Source organism: Synchiropus splendidus, chromosome 9 (assembly GCF_027744825.2).
Source record: "Synchiropus splendidus isolate RoL2022-P1 chromosome 9, RoL_Sspl_1.0, whole genome shotgun sequence".
NCBI classification, from domain to species: domain Eukaryota; kingdom Metazoa; phylum Chordata; class Actinopteri; order Syngnathiformes; family Callionymidae; genus Synchiropus; species Synchiropus splendidus.
In genome coordinates this window covers 22,582,999-22,601,279 of record NC_071342.1, presented here as the reverse complement: position 1 = coordinate 22,601,279, position 18,281 = coordinate 22,582,999, and the positions used below count along the sequence as shown (strand labels likewise).

General features: G+C 44.0%; 1 protein-coding gene across 1 annotated transcript in view; it reads left to right on the top strand.

Annotated features, from left to right (window-relative positions):
• LOC128764629 (uncharacterized) overlaps positions 1 to 18,281 on the top strand; it is a 43,463-nt gene that overhangs the window by 566 nt on the left and 24,616 nt on the right. Inside the window, exons 2-4 of the mRNA XM_053874535.1 lie at positions 362 to 451; positions 962 to 1,046; positions 1,443 to 1,636. Of these exons, the coding sequence (XP_053730510.1) occupies positions 362 to 451; positions 962 to 1,046; positions 1,443 to 1,636 (369 nt within the window). The remainder of the gene's footprint in view (positions 1 to 361; positions 452 to 961; positions 1,047 to 1,442; positions 1,637 to 18,281) is intronic.

The following is an 18,281-nucleotide window of genomic DNA, read 5'->3' as shown; positions in this document are numbered from 1 at the left end:
ATAAATCAAAACCTCCACTGAAGCTGAAACGTCAGCGAGAGAGATTGACTTCGAGACTGAATCGTCATACTCGGGTTTGTATCAAGGGCACTCAACAGGGGTTTTAGAACCTCACAAGAACTCACCTTTTGAGAACTGCAAGGCTAAACTCTCATTTTTAAAACAACAATATCTCAATGGTTAAATGAACAGTTACTATTAAATTGCAGCCAAAGCGCCCACACACACACTTCTACAGACAATGAAATCCACCTCAGTATGTTTTCAGACAGCGAGAGGAAACCAGAGTGTCTGAACGTTGGTATTGTGGAATCAAATTACTGGCTCTTCACTAACAAACTGGAATGATCTGTCACCAGAGACACCTGTTCACCAGCTGAGGAGGCTGAGGTCACGTGGCAAAGGCAGGGACGTCCTCATGACGCTGGTCGTCTGGAAGGAGACTCAGAAGGTAAAAGACCAGACTCCGCCCGAGGATGCCTGTTTACACTGGTTTGTTTGTCCTGCACTGAAGGTACTACTGAGGTTTTACATTGTGGGAGAAATTAGGTCTATCTTCTGTGGAAATTCAAGCACAGAGAGAACATACAAACATCTCACTGAAAGGTCAAAGGTTTGGTCCAATAGTTGCCTCAAACTGCAGCACATGAGGGATGGAATTGAACTGCCAGAGTGATGAAAAAAACCACACTAAATTATCATTCTGTGTACAGTTTAATTCCCCAAACTTTGTGTTGCCGTTTCGCTGGGTCATGTGACTGAGATGCACTTGCACGTCGGAGTGTCCACTCATGATCTGAGATGATCTGAGAACTTCTTCTAAGACGTGTATTGCAGATGAAGTTGAAGCAGTTGTAGTCTTGGTATTAAGTTGGAGTCCGTTGTCATAGGTTCAGTATTATGGTATCTTGCAATTAAATTAATTGAAATATAACTGTAGACGTTTTGTCTTTCATGTTAGATGACATCTGATAAGACCTGTTATCATCTGAGGATAATGGCTGTCACTGAAGTCCACTGGCTTTGGAACCCTTTTAGAATGACAGGTCTCAATCACTGTCTTTCACATTTCTTTGGCTCTCGCCATGATGCCATGGTGGCTCTTCTTGCTCAGGTGTTTTGAGAACAGCTGAAGGTTTGTTTTTCTTTCTTAATGAATTAAAACCTGCATCTATTTGATTGATGATCTGAAAGTTTTTGGTGTGATAAACAACATGTTTCAAACCTGAAATCAGAGGTTTGATCACACCAGACCCTCAGCTTCTTACCTAAATCTAATGTTTTTTAAAAAAGATTTTCATTCACTTTCTTTCAGCGCTGTGTCCTAATGAGAAATGAGCATTGACTGGTGTGTCTGTCATGTGTGAGGCTCTTCAGCTGGTGAAATAGATGAACGAGTCTGTAAACTTCACTCTCAGCTTTACTTTCTTTCCCTTCTTCAGCTGCTGTTTGTTTGCAGCGCGAGCTGCAGAGCTGTGAGGGGAGTGTGTCAGAAACAATGTGCAGCCGGAGATTGATGTTTTTGTCATCCACCTGCCGATGCAAATGGAGAAAGCCGGCGAGGCACAAACAAAAGAGGGGGAACCTCTGCCGCTGCTGGAGGAACATCTGGGGGGTCTCGGCCACGACTGTGCCGGTAAGGGCTCTTTTTTTGTTCTTTGTGGAGAATGGAAGAATTTAGGGATTCTGCTGGCGGCAGTGGAGCAGCACCTCCCTCTTTTTCTCTCCGTGCTTCAGTCTGGAGATGAAACAGGCGGCGGCCGGCTGTAACGCTGTTCCAGTTGCGTTTTAGAAAGAAGGGTGTCACATGGTGGCTTCAGAGGACGGCGTGGTCGAAGCGGTGAGCTCTCTCAGTCTGTGTGCTTGTCTCCCCTTGCTCTGTCTGGCGGAGGACTGCTCTGTGGCGCTCAGTTCATCGCTGGCCGTGGTCACTTCTCTGGAATGCAATTGGCTGGAAGTGGTGTGGGTCCTGCACCCTGCCTCCCTCTCCCTCCCCCTCGCTCTCTCTCTCTCCTCCTCTCTCGCTTGTGTCTTGTCCGAGGAGCCTTTCATGGCTTGTCTTTGCTCTGCTGTGGATCTCAGCGATTGTCTTGCTCTCGAGGTTGATGCAAATGAGCTGGAGATTCTGTTTCGGCACTGTTGTCAGCTCTTTATTTGGATTTCAATCTTTGTGTAATCGCCCTCAAAACCAAATTCAGGGTCCTAAAATGTTCTTCAAAAATGAAGTGATTTTGCACATCAGTTGTTTTCTGGTAAAAAAAAAGTGGATACTGCTTGGAGTCTGATGGTGGAAATCGAATGACATTTCTTAACTACGGTGCAAGATTTTATGACAATAACAAGGTCAAATTATGAAAATAGTCAATAGACAATCAGATTTATTCACTCGGCTGAGCAGCTGAAATAAGGACATGAAGAAATGTGCTGCGGAGGTGTGTGTGTGTATGTGTATGTGTGTGTGTGTGTGTATGTGTATGTGTGTGTGTGTGTGTGTGTGTATGTACACGTACCTGGTTTATCTTTACTTTACAGCAATTCAACATAACTCAATAGTATGTCATTTATTAATGATATTAATAAATTTAAAACAACCACATTTTAAGCATTTTGAGGGAAGCTGTGACAAAAATGCTCACGTGGATTTTAATATGACAATTTTATATGTTAGTATTTTATCACAGACGAGATGATTAAACAACTGGAACTCTTATTTTTATTGTTTTAATATTGAAATACTCTGACTTCTGACATTCTGGTATTCTAACCTGATTTCTGAACATTTCTGCCTTCGATTCATGCTATTTTGATTTTGTTCCTTTGTTGCCATGCAATAATCTTCATTTTAAGACCATCCTTTAATTGAATGAGATGAGTCTTTTTTTTTTTTTATTTAAAAATTTGTGACAACAAATTATTCAACATTTCTTCCAAACAACAGTAATTATTCCTTTCTTGCAACATTTTTCCACATCTATAATGAATGTGTTTTCAATAGAATGGTATATTTCTACATATGTAATTTTGATATTTTACTCTATTATTACTTACATTTCTTTTAATAATAATTAATGCTATCTGATCTATGTGTTGATTGATGGATCTATCTATCTGACGTTTATAGTTATGTTTTTTTTTTTTTTAGCATAGAATGTTTTTGATTGCGTCTTGTGTTTTGGTGTCTTTTATATGCATATTAATTATTAATAAATGTATTTTACATCATTACATTTCAGCGGCCTAATCCTGTATCAACAGGCTTTTAAACTGCCCTGTCTGATTTAAACACTGCCGTGACTCTCCATCCTCGTGTGTTTAGTGTGTGAGGACTGGTGCAAATCAATATCAACATTTATTACTTTCTCTCTCTGGCACACCGTCACTGGCCGATCGTCCCCGCAGCCAATGGCAGATCATCTCTCCTATCGATCCGCTCCTGATCAGTCTCCAGTCTCAAGCGTCTCCTCGTGGGCGAGGGAAGAAAGAGTGCGAGGCTGGTCCACTCCAGCTGATTAGTGTGTGTGAAGTGTGCTTGTTAGGCGTACTGTGAAGCGCGCTTGTTAGATTTCCAGCCCTCACGCTTTATTACTGCTGGCACAGGACTTCCCACAGCTGTGGAGCGACACGCTGCTGAGATCCGTGTGTGTGGTGACTAATGGAAATCCAGACTTCGCAGCGACTCCTGTTTTGACAACAGCGATTAAGAGTTTGACACAAAATGGAGGAAAATAATGACGGACGGGTAAATCTTGCATCCCCTCCTCACCGTCACGCTGCTGCTGACTCCCGCCGTGGGAGGTTCGGAGCTGTGGCATGTTTGAGGTTAGAAATAAAAACAGCGGCTGTTTAGCAACAGGAAAGACAAAACATGCAAACAGCCGTCCTCCTCCTAAGCCTGGAAATACTCCCTCCCGATTGGTCCGTCTCTACTGTCTCCATCCATCCCTCCATCCTCTTTCTCTTACCGGATGTCAGGTCATGAGGTCAGCTCTTGAAGTGAAGATGTCCAGACCAGATCAAGGTCTGACCCAGGGCCTCCTCCACACTGTAGGATGACATTCATGCAACATCCTGATGCTGCTGTGGATCTACTCTGAGTCTGACCTGGTTGACTGAGCGCCTCTGTCTAATAGAGAGTCCAGACACTGACAGAAATTGGCTAAATGGCAGTCAAACCTCCCTCCAGTCTGCTTCCTTCACATTCAGGTCTCTAAATCGTGGATCTGAGCTCCGTCTGGACATAAATGTTAATTCAAAAACTTGAATGCATTTAAAAGATCCTCCCGAGTCTTGGTGAACGCGCTGATGCAACAGAGCGTGCAATACTGATTATCAAAGCGCCGTAATAATAGTGTGTTTGTCTGGAAAGTCAACCCTCTTGCGACTGTCAAGTTATTTATTTATTTATTTTGAAACTTTTATCCAATTTCATTATCTTATTCATTAGGCCATTTCTGTTCAGTCATTTTTCCCCTTTGGACTTTTCCTACAATTTTTACTGTTGCACAGTCAGTTGTGTTCATGTATGTTCTTCACTTGAGTGTCTTACGTTGCATTTTATTTATTTATTTTTCATGAAAAAAGTCTGTTTTTTTAATCTGGCTATATGTTTAACTTAAGTAACATTGCAATGAGCTTTTACATGTTCTGACATTTTTTTTATTGAAGATTCTTTTGACATATATTTATATTACTGACTATTTGTTGGAGTATTTTTTATTAATGTCAATTTCTTCCCATGCCTTCTCTTTTTACCCCTCCAACCACCCTCCTTTTTAAAGTCAACTTTACTTTAACTTTTGTTACTCAACATTTTGTTTCCAGTATTTACTTTTTCACTCTCAATTTTTATTTAATCAGCTTTCGATTTTAGATATGAGAATGTACTCTAATGAAGTACAGTGAATCGATGCTTTGTTCTTCAGCCAACTTCAGCAGCCGGAGGTTCCAGCAGCAGTTAATAATAAATAAAACTGAATCACCTGCTGCGAGTCTCCGTCAGAACGGAGCGTCCTCCTTCGGCGTACCAGGCCCAGAACCGCTTTATAGGATCAATGCTTTTGTTATTGAAGTGGGTCTCTGCAGTGCAGCTAATACATTCTGCATTGATCCCCCCCTCACCCCGAAAACGCACTCTGCGTTGTTGTCCCTTCCAGCAAGGCTCATGTCGGAGGAGTCTGTTCGGCTGAGCTAAGACTTTACTGCAGGACAAGTGTGTCCATAAACCCGAGGTCTGTTTAGAAGCAAGTGTGACTCGCCAGAAGGCTTTTAGATGATCACCATCACCAGCTCTAGTGTGGAGACAATTGTGATCCAGAAAGAGTGGAATGGTTAAGTCACTATAGTAATGATTGTACATTTAAATCATCTTCACCACTTCATCTATTGATTTTGGATTTTGTTTAACCTTCGCTGGACTGTCACAGATGAAAACAATGTCAGCCACATGAAAGTCAAGAAGCCAGTCTGGAATAGACTCCAGCAGACACTGGAGCGACAGCTACGGCGCTCATGTAAATGACAGAATTAAACAGCAATAAAACAACATGACAAAATAATATCCATACTTGATGGCATCAGAAAGTTGACAGAAGAGAGGACTCATAAAGGAAGCCACAGGAGACAAGACAAAGGCTCACTGAAGACAAAGAGTTCATGTTGAAATAGATTTTCTACTGCGGTTTTAGATGAGACACAAATATGTTTGAATGGCAGATTGTGTTTGTGCGTGTCTTTTGATTTGTGCCCGTGTGTGTGTCTAGAATTGTATTCAGGTGTGTACACGCGCGCGCGTGTGTGTGTGTGCAGTCCCCCCTCCTGTGATTACACTGCGGCCCATTCGTCAGCCTGTTTTGTCAGATTGTAATATTCACAGAGAGAAGCGACACGTTGGTGCGTCTAACCTGAGCGCTCACGATCAAAGCCTGCAGCAGGCCAGCCGGAGCCTTATTGAACAAATTTGCGCCAGTGACGCCGGCAGTTGAGGACATTAATGATCTGGAGCCACTCGGGGTCCCCTGCTGGAGCCCACAGGCTGGCCGCTCGATCCCCAATCAATAGCTTTTTATTAAAATTGTTTGCCAGGCAACACAAATCCATATTGTTTTGCCTCGGACAGTGTGAGCACGTCGGACTTATTTCTTTATTTTCTGCAGATGAAAATGATCGGTGTGTATGCATGGAGGAGAGGTGGCGGGGGTGGGGGTGAGGGGGTCTTTATTGGAATATCCATTTCACCATTGATTTCCATAAGAGATGCATTTGTGATCTTCTTATTTTCTCTTCCCTCAACAGGGTAGAATTACACGGCGTATTATCTCCGGTATTAAGGCCGAATTAATAACACAAGTAATTATTATGCTTATGTCTAACGATACGCCGCCATCGATCGCAGCGCCGCCTGACCGCCGCCTGAAAACACTCAACTGTAGTTGAAAAAAGGATGTTACGCAAAGTCTGTCATCAGGAATAATTTGACAAAAAACACAGCTTGACGGACAGAAACTAATCCAACGATGACAAAGATCGTGACCTGAAACACGTCCATCACGAAACTCACCATCATGTTGAAAGTCTGGTCCAACACAAAGAACTTCTTGGTAAAGGTTTGACGGTTAGAAAACAAAAAACCGCAACAAATGACCGGAGATACAATGTATAATGCAACTTATACATGTATAACTTCAACGTTTTGATCAAATTGCTGCGCGGGTTTTGCGACTGTTGGTCGCTAACTTGTGATGGCGCTAAACATGGATGCCAAATTGAAATCTGGTTTGGACTTGTTGCACCTGATATGAATGTGTGTTTGTGCAGAGTTGGATTTTCAAAACTGGCCCGAAAGTTGGTGATGGATCGAAAAGTAGAATCCGTGTTAGCAAATATGCTAACTTTGGTTGCGGACACTTGGTGTAAGCCTGGTGAGCTGGTGGTTTTCAAAGTCTGTACACTAGACTGAAACTCACGGAGTGGTTCAAGCCGTTGGAATGAAAATAGATCCTGCTGTTGACAGTTGATGCTTGGATGTGTGGCTACAAAACTAGCTCCATGAACCCTGATTCTTGGACATTAGAGCATTGTGTTTCTCAGACGAGTTTGTGCTTGTGGAGGAAAAGACGAGAAGAATTAGTCTGAAAACACAACCACATTTTGATGTTGACATTTGTAACATAAGAAACGTGGAACATTCATGAGCTCCGTCTGTCACTTCAGTTCGTGCAGAGTTCTGCCCCGGAGCCAGTTGCAGCCCATGATGACACCTCAAACAATCTCAACACCTCCGTCAGCCATATGATGTAAAATAACCTACAACTGTCATTAATATTTTTAATCGTCCCTCAAATGAGAACCAGCTGGAGCTATTAGGGCACGCTGCTAATGGCTAAATCAGTTTATGATATTTACATTTATGTTTTGAGCTTCTGGATAATTCATGTTGAGATAGAAAAAAAATGTGACGTCTGAACGCAAATCTTTAGCAAAAAACTTGATTTATCACCCAATAAATTCTGAGGATATTTTGTTAAAATGACTGGCTGATAAAATCCCTCCCTTAAATGTCCTGCTGTACACTCTTAACGCCCCATCTTCATTTCCTCTGAAATTAATTCATGGAGAGGTTTACGACTCAGTTCCAAATATCCGGATGTTAATGGCAGATGCTCGACAGCACTTTACAGATCAAAAATATAATTGATCTCAGTGGGATGAGGAGTTCAGCAGCGGTACAGGTTGTAGAGGAATATTGAGACCAGGAAAATAATCGTATTAACAAATCAAGATAATATTCTACTTTTCACAGCAGGTCTGAAGCTCAGTGAGTTCATTAAATTAGCTGCGAAACATTCTCTGCTCCGACGTTAATATAGAAGTGTAGCTTGTATTTGGGTTAATGTGGTGAATTAACTTTAAAAGGAGATCTTGATGATTTCCTTCTGTCTCCTCCCTCCCTGTCACACTCACTTGTTCGTGGCTGATGCTGAGGTGAGCGAGAAGTTGCAGTTGCAGCAACCTTCCAAAAGAGGGCAACATAATGTCATGATTGTGCCCCCCCTCCTGTACCAACATGAGGAGGACGAGGAGGGGCTGTAGGTGCTGGGTTAAACGTGTAAGTAACAATAATTTACATTCAGGCTGGAGCGGCTTCCCCCGCGCTGTCAGTCGGAGCTTCAGAGCTGCCAAACAAAAGCCCTCCACCTCGTCACACGCCGAAGAGTGGATGAAGTTCTTCTCAGTCAAGGTGCCGTCATAGAAGGCCGTGGATTAAAACCAGCAGCCTGCCCTCGCTCGCAGCGTTGCTCCAGAGATGAGCAGGGTTTTGAGAGAGGATTCTGCCAATGAGCAGATTTAAAAACAACTCATAAAAAGCTGTCAATCATGAGGCCTGTGGTGACATCACTATGCTTAGAATAATCTCCTTGGTTCTACGCTGTCGCAAGTAGCGCGGCAAAGAAGAATTAAAAATGTTCCCGGACGCAGTAACAAAGACACACCTGTGTGTGAATTTTTAAAATGCAGCTTTACTTTTTGTAGCTGGTCTCTGCTGCTGGGGGACACCCTGAGGTTCCCTCAGGGCCTCATGAGGCCCCTAAGCCACCCCTTTGAATCTTCTTGATTATTATCACTCAAAATGAAAACCAACTTGACGCTGACACTTGTCCTGTCTGGCTCTTTTTTAACGGCTGTTTATGAGTACAGAAAGTAAGGAATTTGGGAAGGAGCTTGTCACTTGCTTTTCCTGGTCAGGTTTTATTTATTTTGGACGAGGCGGCAGGTTTGATTCTTCTGAAGTTACTGAAGTGTTTGCCATTAATTAATAGAAATATAGAAAACAACTGAACATTGTGTGTCTTCTGTTTATTGTGTTGAGTTTTCCATGTAGAGATCCACGGAAAGACCCAATCCACTTGTGTGTGTTAACTCCAGTCCGCAACTTTCATCCTCCTCCTGCTGACGCTCTGATGTCCCAAACATCTCAGGAACCATTTGAAGGGGTTCGTGATTGGCCCCTAGGTAGCTGCCGACAGCAGCCTTATACGTGTCACTAGAGATTGTCGCATTTCTTCTCAGGCCTAGTTGATTCAGTATGGTGAGATGTTTCAAGGAGTCACAAGGTGTCTGTGTCTATCTCCTGGATTCACGACAGAGGCCGGTGTTCTTGGTGTCAGCGGTCGCTATCCGAAGAATGATTTTAATTGTTACTGAACTAAATCTCAACGAAGTGACCAGGGAGACAACAAGTCCCTTTACGTCTGATCATTTACTGAATCTAGTCCTGGAATTCTTGGATAGCCAAGGCCACCATTTAATTGTGGAATTATTAAACACAACATTTTCATGGGAGCTTCTTGTTGTCTTTCTGGTTTCCGTGCTCGGAGGGTAACACCATCTGACTTTGGCTTGATAGACTCGGCTGACTTGACTGTGGTCCATTCACCGAGGCTCTGACTGTCTACTAGTTTCCGCCCTCGCTCCTCATTCTCCAGCCCTCTCTGGAAAGGCACTCGCAGGTCAGCTCTGGTCAGGCCGGGTCAGCAGTGTTACCAGCTGGCGACAGCAGAGGGCGACCTGTGCTGTGTGACTCCTCAACAGTTACTTAACCCCTCCCCCACAAAAAAAAATAAAATAAAATTATGATGTGTAATCTCTGAACTATTGATGCTGTATTAAACACAGCTGTGGCCAGTTGAGGAGTCAGTGATGTGATGATCGACTTTCTCTCCACTTGGTTTGAATCCGATGACAACGTGAGCAAAAGGGACAGCTTATGATAATGATAATGAACTCCTGACTCATCCAGGGGCTCGTGATGGAGTGAAGGAAATAAAAATTATGAACAGTCATAACCCTTGACTCGTAGAATAACCATTTTTTGTGTCTCTTTGATTTTGTCAAATACACAAGAAAACAAAAAGTGAAAAATATGAAATATATATCTATGTGTTGTTGCTTTTTTTCCACAAATTGCAGTGTTTTTTAAGTGTTTATTTTTTTCTTTTTTCCATTTTATTTTTAAGAAAACAAAAAAAAAAACAGTCACAATTTTTTCCCCCCGAATCTTGATTTTGTTAGGTTATATTCTTTTTCTCATCTGTTGCTGTTATTTTTCCTCGTTGGCAAGTCTTTTTCAAATGCTTATTTTACTGTAGATGTTATATTTGTGTTTATGTACGTATTTATTTTTCATAACTGTACATCTAGTTCCACTGTGCGATGGTCGTCATGCTAGCTGTTAACCGTTAGCTTTTGTCCACATGTAGTGTTATGTCTCTGTTGGAACAAGTTCATGCTTAAGCATAGATTTTCAACCTTCACAGGCTCTAGAGAACTTGGTTGTGACTGAACAGCATCGCTAGAATTAGTTCATCATCTGGTGATTTCATTGTATTTTGAAACTCTCACCTGGTTGTCGGCAAACCATCGCCCTCTCACCCGAAGTAGGAAGATAAGAAAATAAATTGAAACACGAAATCTCTTTATTTTATATCTGGTTTCTTTATTTCCAAATAACATTTCTTTATTTAAATGAAAAACAACAACATATATTTGACAATAAAATAACCATTATTTTATACCTACTATATCAGTGTTATATGAATTTTACTCTGCTGTGGACAGTAGTCGTGTGTGCGTCATCTTTCTTTTCTTTTTTCTTGTTCAAACTTCAACACAAAGTTGCTGGGCTCGCTCCTGGCTCCGGACTCTCTTCCCCGACTGACTTTCTGCCTGCACTCTTTCCTCCTTGTCGGATCTCGCCACATCTGCGGAGATATTTGCTGAGGTCGTCATTCCTCTCCTTATCTCCTCCTCTTCAGGATTTTGGTGGAACGTTTAGCTAATTGATGATCACATGCTGGGCCTTATCAGCTCTCGTTGTTCACTCCATGAATATTCAGGAGAGTCTTGCTGCCGCCTTATTTGTGGACAAAATTTGCACCACAGAGCGGCGGCTCGCTCTCTATGCCTCGGCGCTTAATTACATTTCGCGCCGGCGTATTTATGGTGGAGGAGAATGGATTCACGCACTCCCACCGACCGGCAGCTTCTGACAACAGAGGGAGCCGCCTCCCTCCGTCCTCCTGCTTTCTCCCAAAATCCAGTCGTGTGATCAATTTGTTTATGTTGATGTCGGCGTCGCCATCTTTGAGAGAGGAGAGCAAATGGAAGGCAGCGGAGGAAGAGCGTGCGGGGTGTAATCTCTGACTTTTTTCTTCATTTTTTGTAGACATTTAAAAAAAATGATAATTGTGTCTAATTGTGCTTTTATGTCTGCTGCGATTTTACTTTCATTTTAAATGACTATATTATTCTGAAATGTTACTTTATGTGTTGTGTTCTTTCCGTGTCTGAGTTGTTGGTGTGTGTGAGGAGGGTTTTCTTCAGTTGTGTGTGTATGTGTGCGAGGTTTCAGACTGTAATGAACACACATGCCGCCTGACACCCAAACACACGTCATAGTTTTACTCAGCAAAAACACACGCATGCACAAACATGACACTCATCTTTCTGACACACTCAGACAAACACCCAAGCTCACTCACAAAAGTTGAACATTTCATGCCCACACCTTCCATTACACAAACACACACACATACACTCACATGAATCGCACACGTTTGTATTTCTCATTGCCATAACCATCCCCAGCTTCTCACCCTAAACCTAAAACACATCTAAACACATGCCTAACCTGAACCAAGACTCTTAACCAAACACAGGTTATAATGACCCTGTTATTTTGAAGTATCAGTCCTCAAATTGAGGCTTAACCTCGTGGGGTTCGGCCAAATGTCCCCACAAAGTCATACGGTCTTCACAAGGATAGTGTTTTAGTTGGATAAACAAGCCCACAAATGGCACACCGAACATCAGATGCACACATGCGAGTTACACACTTGCTCACACTGTTGCAGGTGACTCCACAAATATGAACAAATCGCGCTTCAGTTCAAAAACATAAATACACTCAGTAAAACACACTCACACACACTCACACACACACACCTCTTAATTGGAGTGGCGATAAGAAGGAGTGATACCAGCAGACAGAGGAAGTAGAGAAGGAGCTGAGGAGGAGAGACAGCAGAGGAGGAGGACAGGAGAGAAAGCGGAGCTGTGAAGGTGATTAGTTGTTCTGGCGGATCTTGGCGTGGAGGAGGTTGGAACACTAATCCTCGCTTTGGTTGGAGACATTTTCGCGCAGTAGGTCCCTTCTTTCCGCCCCCTCTCAATTTTAAGCCCCGTGTCAAGCTCAAGCCCTCTTTTCCACTTGCTCTCATTTCCTCTGCCTCCTGGCAAGCCCGGCTATTTATAAGAAAATCATTTTTCTTTCTCTCTCTCCCGCTCCTTTAATTCTTTCCTGGTGCGTTTGATTCGCTGCCCTGCTTAGAGAAGGTGCCCAGATGAGTGGCAGCCCGCCAGCCGCCGCTCTTCCTCGCTCTAGCTCCTCATCCTCCTCACACGATTTACATTGGCGATGGCGGGGTATTGATGACTCGCACACGTCCGTCCCGCCGTTTTTGCATAGTGGGCCTCGTGATTGGCCGTCTGCCCGGGCGATAAGCCGTAGATTTTACAGGATGACATCATTTATGCGCAGCATTATTTGATTGTTTTGGCTGCTTTCTAATTTGATGGATCTGGCCGTTGTCTGTGGGAATCATCAGCATTACCTCGTCTCTAATCCCCTCAGCGGGAAAATGTATGTATTTAGCACACGGCTCCTGAAAGAGCTTCAAGAATTCAACGTTAATCAAAGTAGTGCCGCTGCGGCCGCGTCGCCGGGTGGAAGGAAAGCTGCACTTTTCACATTTACATTCTCGCCAAACACTGCGGGCCGCCACTGCTCCGGGCCAGATATCATCCAAACTGCCATTGATTTGTTTGTCCTTTGGCCGTTTGCACGCTTTGGGAAATGAATCACGGCTGCTTTTTTGTCTCCTTCTTCTTCTTGGCATCGTCTCTTTAATCCATACGCTCCTTGTTTTCCATAAATAACAGGGCAGAACTGGGCTTGGAGAAGGTTCTTGGTGGGTTGACAGCAGGGCTGGAGGTGCTACACACACACACACACACACTTAACTCACTCACGCGCACACACGTTTGCGGAGGTAGATTAAATTAAAGAGCTGTGAAATGATGGCTTCCCTGTCCGCCAGGCTACAACTTCTGATTTGAAACACGAGTAGCGCCCCGATGGCGTCGTCCTGGTTGGCTCGTTTCTTTCCATGTACTTCAGCTAAATCAGGTTGTTCTGTGTGTGAAAGAAAGGTGTGTCAGTTAGCTACATTGTGACCGAGATCCACTGCGGATTCATGTCGCGACTGAGTGCCATATCTCTCTTTGACAGTAGGTGGCGATAATGGGCTCGACAGCCACTATGCAGCAAGACAGCAGCTCAGCTTCTTTTCAAGATGATTTCAATAATGTTGGTGAATATTGCAATTCCTGTACTGTCCTTGTGGTGGACGACAACGAAAGAAAAGCACAAAAACAAAGGCACAACAACATCAACGTAAACTAGACGAGGTAGCTGCACCTTGTCTGAAAACATGCTAAAGAATACAGAGCCCCTAAGGGGGTTTAGAAAACAGAAAAATTCTTGAGATTCCCAAATCCTGATGACATAGTTCCTCTTGTGCGTAGTACATGTTTAGAAAGTGATTGAAGTCATGGAGAGCATTTTGGAATCTGCCGAAACAACTGATTTCAGGGCCACCAAATGTCTGCCTGAATGTTCCTTTCAGTAGGTGGACACTTCTATTTTACCATACCATCTGATCAAATCCAAATACACTTGCATCTTTTGTAAGGCTACTGTTGTTCTCTTCTGCAGTTTTGTGTGTTTTTCAAGATGTAAAATTCCCAGTGTGTGGCGGTGTGACCATCTTGTGGTCCGTCTGGTTTATATATTATATAACCCTAGCTGATGCTAATGCAAATAGCTTTATTGGACGCATGTATTAATATGCATGTCTACTTAGTGACTGCAGCAAATTTGATGATGTTGTTGACACCCAACATTGTGACGTGAGCAGGAGGTGGTTGAATGTGCTGTAACCTTGACTGCGATTTACAGTGGAAACTTGAACTCGCAACCCATCCTCACTCCCATGGTGTAATATATCGTTGTCGGGAAAACACTTTTGTGTCCTATACCGACAACAAAGGTAGCAGTGAGCGTTGCATGTTCACACATTATTCTTTCAACTGAAGCATGTTCTGGTATATTGTGACTCCGTGGGCAGTGCGTCGCATAAAAGAACAATGAGGGTTGGAGGTTAGGAAAGGCATGGGATGGCACTCAATTTATTCCACATGAGACAACGTATCAATTGCTAATGAAAGTCCCTCAAACGGCGGTGCATTTCTGTGACCGTCAGTATCCGTATAGTAGCCACATAAGGGTTTACCTCTAGCAACTGACATCCAATGTAATTCAACGAAGAGAGCATCCGAACGTCTCCTGCTCCAAGCACTTTTTTATCCCCCAAGTTTACCCCCTAAAAACTCTCTGATCACATCATCACAGTGCTGGGCATTTCTGTAAACTGACTCGCGGGCAGAGAAATGTCCAGGCCTCTAAAACAGCGGCTCTGCTTCTTCTTCTAGGCGATGTACCTTTTGTCATCAGAATGGTTGATAAACGTATACTCGTGTGTTTCTTGAGTGAGTTTTTTAATACATGAGCAAGTGAATCATTGGGGAGGAACGACCGTCTTCATCTTGTCAGCTTTCTGCGACTGACGGAACACTCACCGTCTGTTCGGATAACACGGTCTAAAGGACTCGCTCTACCGGATGTCTAACTCGTAACCTTTCGGCCGCCCTGCTCTCTCCGCCGCTCGCTCTCTCGCTGCTTCCTCTGCAACAGCGGATAAAATTAATTTCCCTGACCTTTGCACGGCCCAGCAGCTTCGGGTCAAATTCCAATGATCATTACACTACTGTTATGTTTCTTCATCCCTCCACATAAAATATGCACCAGTGGATAACGAGAGCTCAGGGAATCGAGCTGCGATTTCTATTTCCTGGAAAAAACAAGAAGGAAACAATTAAAGGAGAATAAACAGCCACCTGGTCAGATGGGGGTTCGACAGCAACCTCAGAAAAATGACTGAAGTGTTCCGCTTGATCTACTGTGGGGAGGGAGGAGGAGGGGAGACCAGCAACATATGGGGTTGTGTGATTGCAGAGGTTGTCTTTAAACGGTGGTATATACGTGCTCGCATATCAATGTAGCTGCGTGCGTGCGGGTGCGTCACCTGCAGGCGCTCAGGCTGTGCCGCCGCACTCTTGTAATCTCTTTTTAATTTGGACTTGGGCGCGGTGATCAGCCTCCAACTTAAATTGTTCCCCTCATTTTGCCAGCCAGGGGTTGAGGAAAGGTTGTTGTCTGGAGGTGGGTTCATGATGTAAAGCACGCAGAGGCAGTTGTGCCAGGTGTGCGGACGCAAACACTGTGTAAACTGGATAATTGTGACACTTAGCGACTCCAATCTGTGAGGACTTTGCTCCAGATGACCTTTGCCAGGCCTGGAACTTGTGTAAGGTGACACACATGTCAGCGTGTTTCATGCTAGTTGAAGTGCACTACGCTCACTGAAATGTGGAAAAGAAAAGCTGTTGGATGAGTTTTTCTTCAAGAGACTGGTGTTGGCTGAGTGAAGTTTTGTATGGGACTGAACGAGTTTTGTATGGGACTGAACGACAGCACAGCAAGTCGTCCTCCCACACACAGTGTCGGAGCGATCAAGTCATGTCAACAGCGCAACTTTGAATGAAGCTGATGTTCCTCTAACCACAAACCCTTCTCACCCTTGTGTGATCTAGTGAGTCTAATTGCTACAGTGGTTGGAGTTTATCTATGGTGATTGCTGAACGGTGTTGAGACGACCTGGATGGTGTCTGGTGCTGATCATCCTGCAGCGTCATGGGCTTGTTTGGTTTGACAACAGAGTGACTGATCCAGGACTGGTGAACGACACCTATTCAACAAGCATAATTTACTTTATTGTTGCAAAACAACACATCTTCAAAACCATAAAAAATATCTTCAAAGCCACGATGAAGAAAATCATAGTCTATTTTGGGGAAAAAAAGATGAATAAAAATTGAAATAACAATTGCGACTAGGTGACGGTACCCGCTAACGCCTGATTGATGTCATCAGTGGGAAAAGAATACGTGACTCATCCAGAATCACTATTGGTGTGGAACAGATCTAGTCTTTAGTTATGACATACAAATCACTGACCAGTCAAAATGTACTCATCGCTTTGATTGCCCTGAGTTCCAATGAGCCCCCTGGTGGACAGCAACATCATCTCATCCCTAAAATGTCACCAAAAGACTATCGTCAGATCTGAGTCTATTTATGAATCCGTACCTGTCCAGTCCGCTCTTCAAAGTTGAATTCTCTTTATCTTCCGCCTGCGGCTCCTTCATGGCCCCGACAGGTGGACAAGGAAAAACCGTGCTCTCCGATATCACCCGGGAGGCCGGACCCAGAACATTTCTTCAAATTAGCCAAAATGTCTTGCCAGTCAGTAATGGACTCCCGAGGTGTCAGGTCCTCCTTGATTGATGTCCCCCAGTTCACTTCCAAAAACCGTCCCCGTCCTCAAGTAACTTCTCACATCACCGGAATAAAAAGAGAGATAAAACTGAAGGAAATCTCTCTTAATCCTCTCACCTCTGTGCACTCGGTAATGGCACCCAGTGAATAATGTGCTCAGCCCGACGGAGAGAGAAGTCATCTGATCCAGGATCTTTTTTTTCCTTCAGAGTGACCAGCGGCTCTTAAAGTCGCCGTCTGGCAGCGTCCTCGCCAACCTCCAAACTCCATCATGCAGTCCGACAGCTCGGGCCGGAAGAGGATAAATGGAGGGAAACTTTTAGAGGTGTGTGTCAGAGGAGGTGAGGGGAGGGGGGAGGAGGGGGCAGCGTTTAGTTGTGATAGATATTGATAGAGATTGTAATGAATGTGGTGAGGCCATGGCACCCTAAAGCGCGGCGGTGGTAATGCGGGGTGACAGTGTATTTGTACTAATAACCCTTAAAAGTGGTGATAAAATACTCCACTCCCCGACCACAGGCCTGATGGATGTGCTGGGAGTAATTAAACTCCATTAGGCTGCGGGTCCACTTACCGTGCCAGAGAACGTCTTAAAACACCACTCCCCTCAGGGAGCCGGCTATTCCAGGTAGCCGGGGTAAGTGCGGGGCCATTGTCTGACTAGTTGCTCGGTACACGGCGAAGACGGCTCCTCTCCCGGAGGTTGGAAGTGCTCACTGTCATCATGTGTTCTGTTGACAAGAAAGTGTTTCTATTTTTTTGGACGGGATGTTGAGCCAGGGGAGAAGCCTGCGGCGAGACCACCGTGTGAAGCTCACAGGTAGAGTCTGGCTGGTCCTGCATCAGCTGTCAGGGCGATGACACGTCCCCCTTCGCAGACGCTCACATTGTTTTTCAGGAATGTTTGGGATCGGTGTCATGAAAATTCATTTGAATGGATTTGGCCTCCTAGTCTTGACCAGCAGAGGGCGCTGTGATCTGTGCGGCGTTGTAATGTTTGAGAGTTTAGCCTGTGGGGGTAAAGCTCATGACAAGATTCATGTGCTCACTCAACGGTTGGATGATTGGCTCAGACTCTCTGCAGGGGCGAGACTCACAGAAATACTGTTGTCGAGAAAAAGCATTTGTGTTATGACAAGGGAACTACTGTGTTATTTATTTCAATGTCAGAACGCGTTCACTGAGCTTCATCTTGAGGAAACTGCAAAACGGACTAAGGAAAATGGTGCACTTGTGAACTTGTAGTGACAAACACACATCAACATGTGGTCACTGCACGATAAGACCTTGGTTCTTAAGTCATATGCACTTAGGTATGTTGGCAGGAAATATGATAAACACTTACTGTGGATTCACGCTTCAACACGATGGTGAGCATTCACTTTGCTCCTTGACAAGTGGGTCAACGTATTGAGATCAAGCCAAGATACACATTTCAATGACTTGCCTCAAGAAACAGTACACATGTCGGATGACCTGCAAATTCAAGGGGGAATTCCAATTCATTCCTCAATCCTAAACCTCAAAAATGCTCAAGATTTAGGACTGTATTCCTCAATTTTGAGATTCACCGGCACCGACCTTAGACTTGAGGACTACCCAGACGACCCAGAATGCTTTGCGTATTTTCAGCCAATAAAAAATGGCTGGACTTTAATGAACTGTTTGAGTGACTCAAATGTGGCAGTGATGTCACGCGGATCTGGAA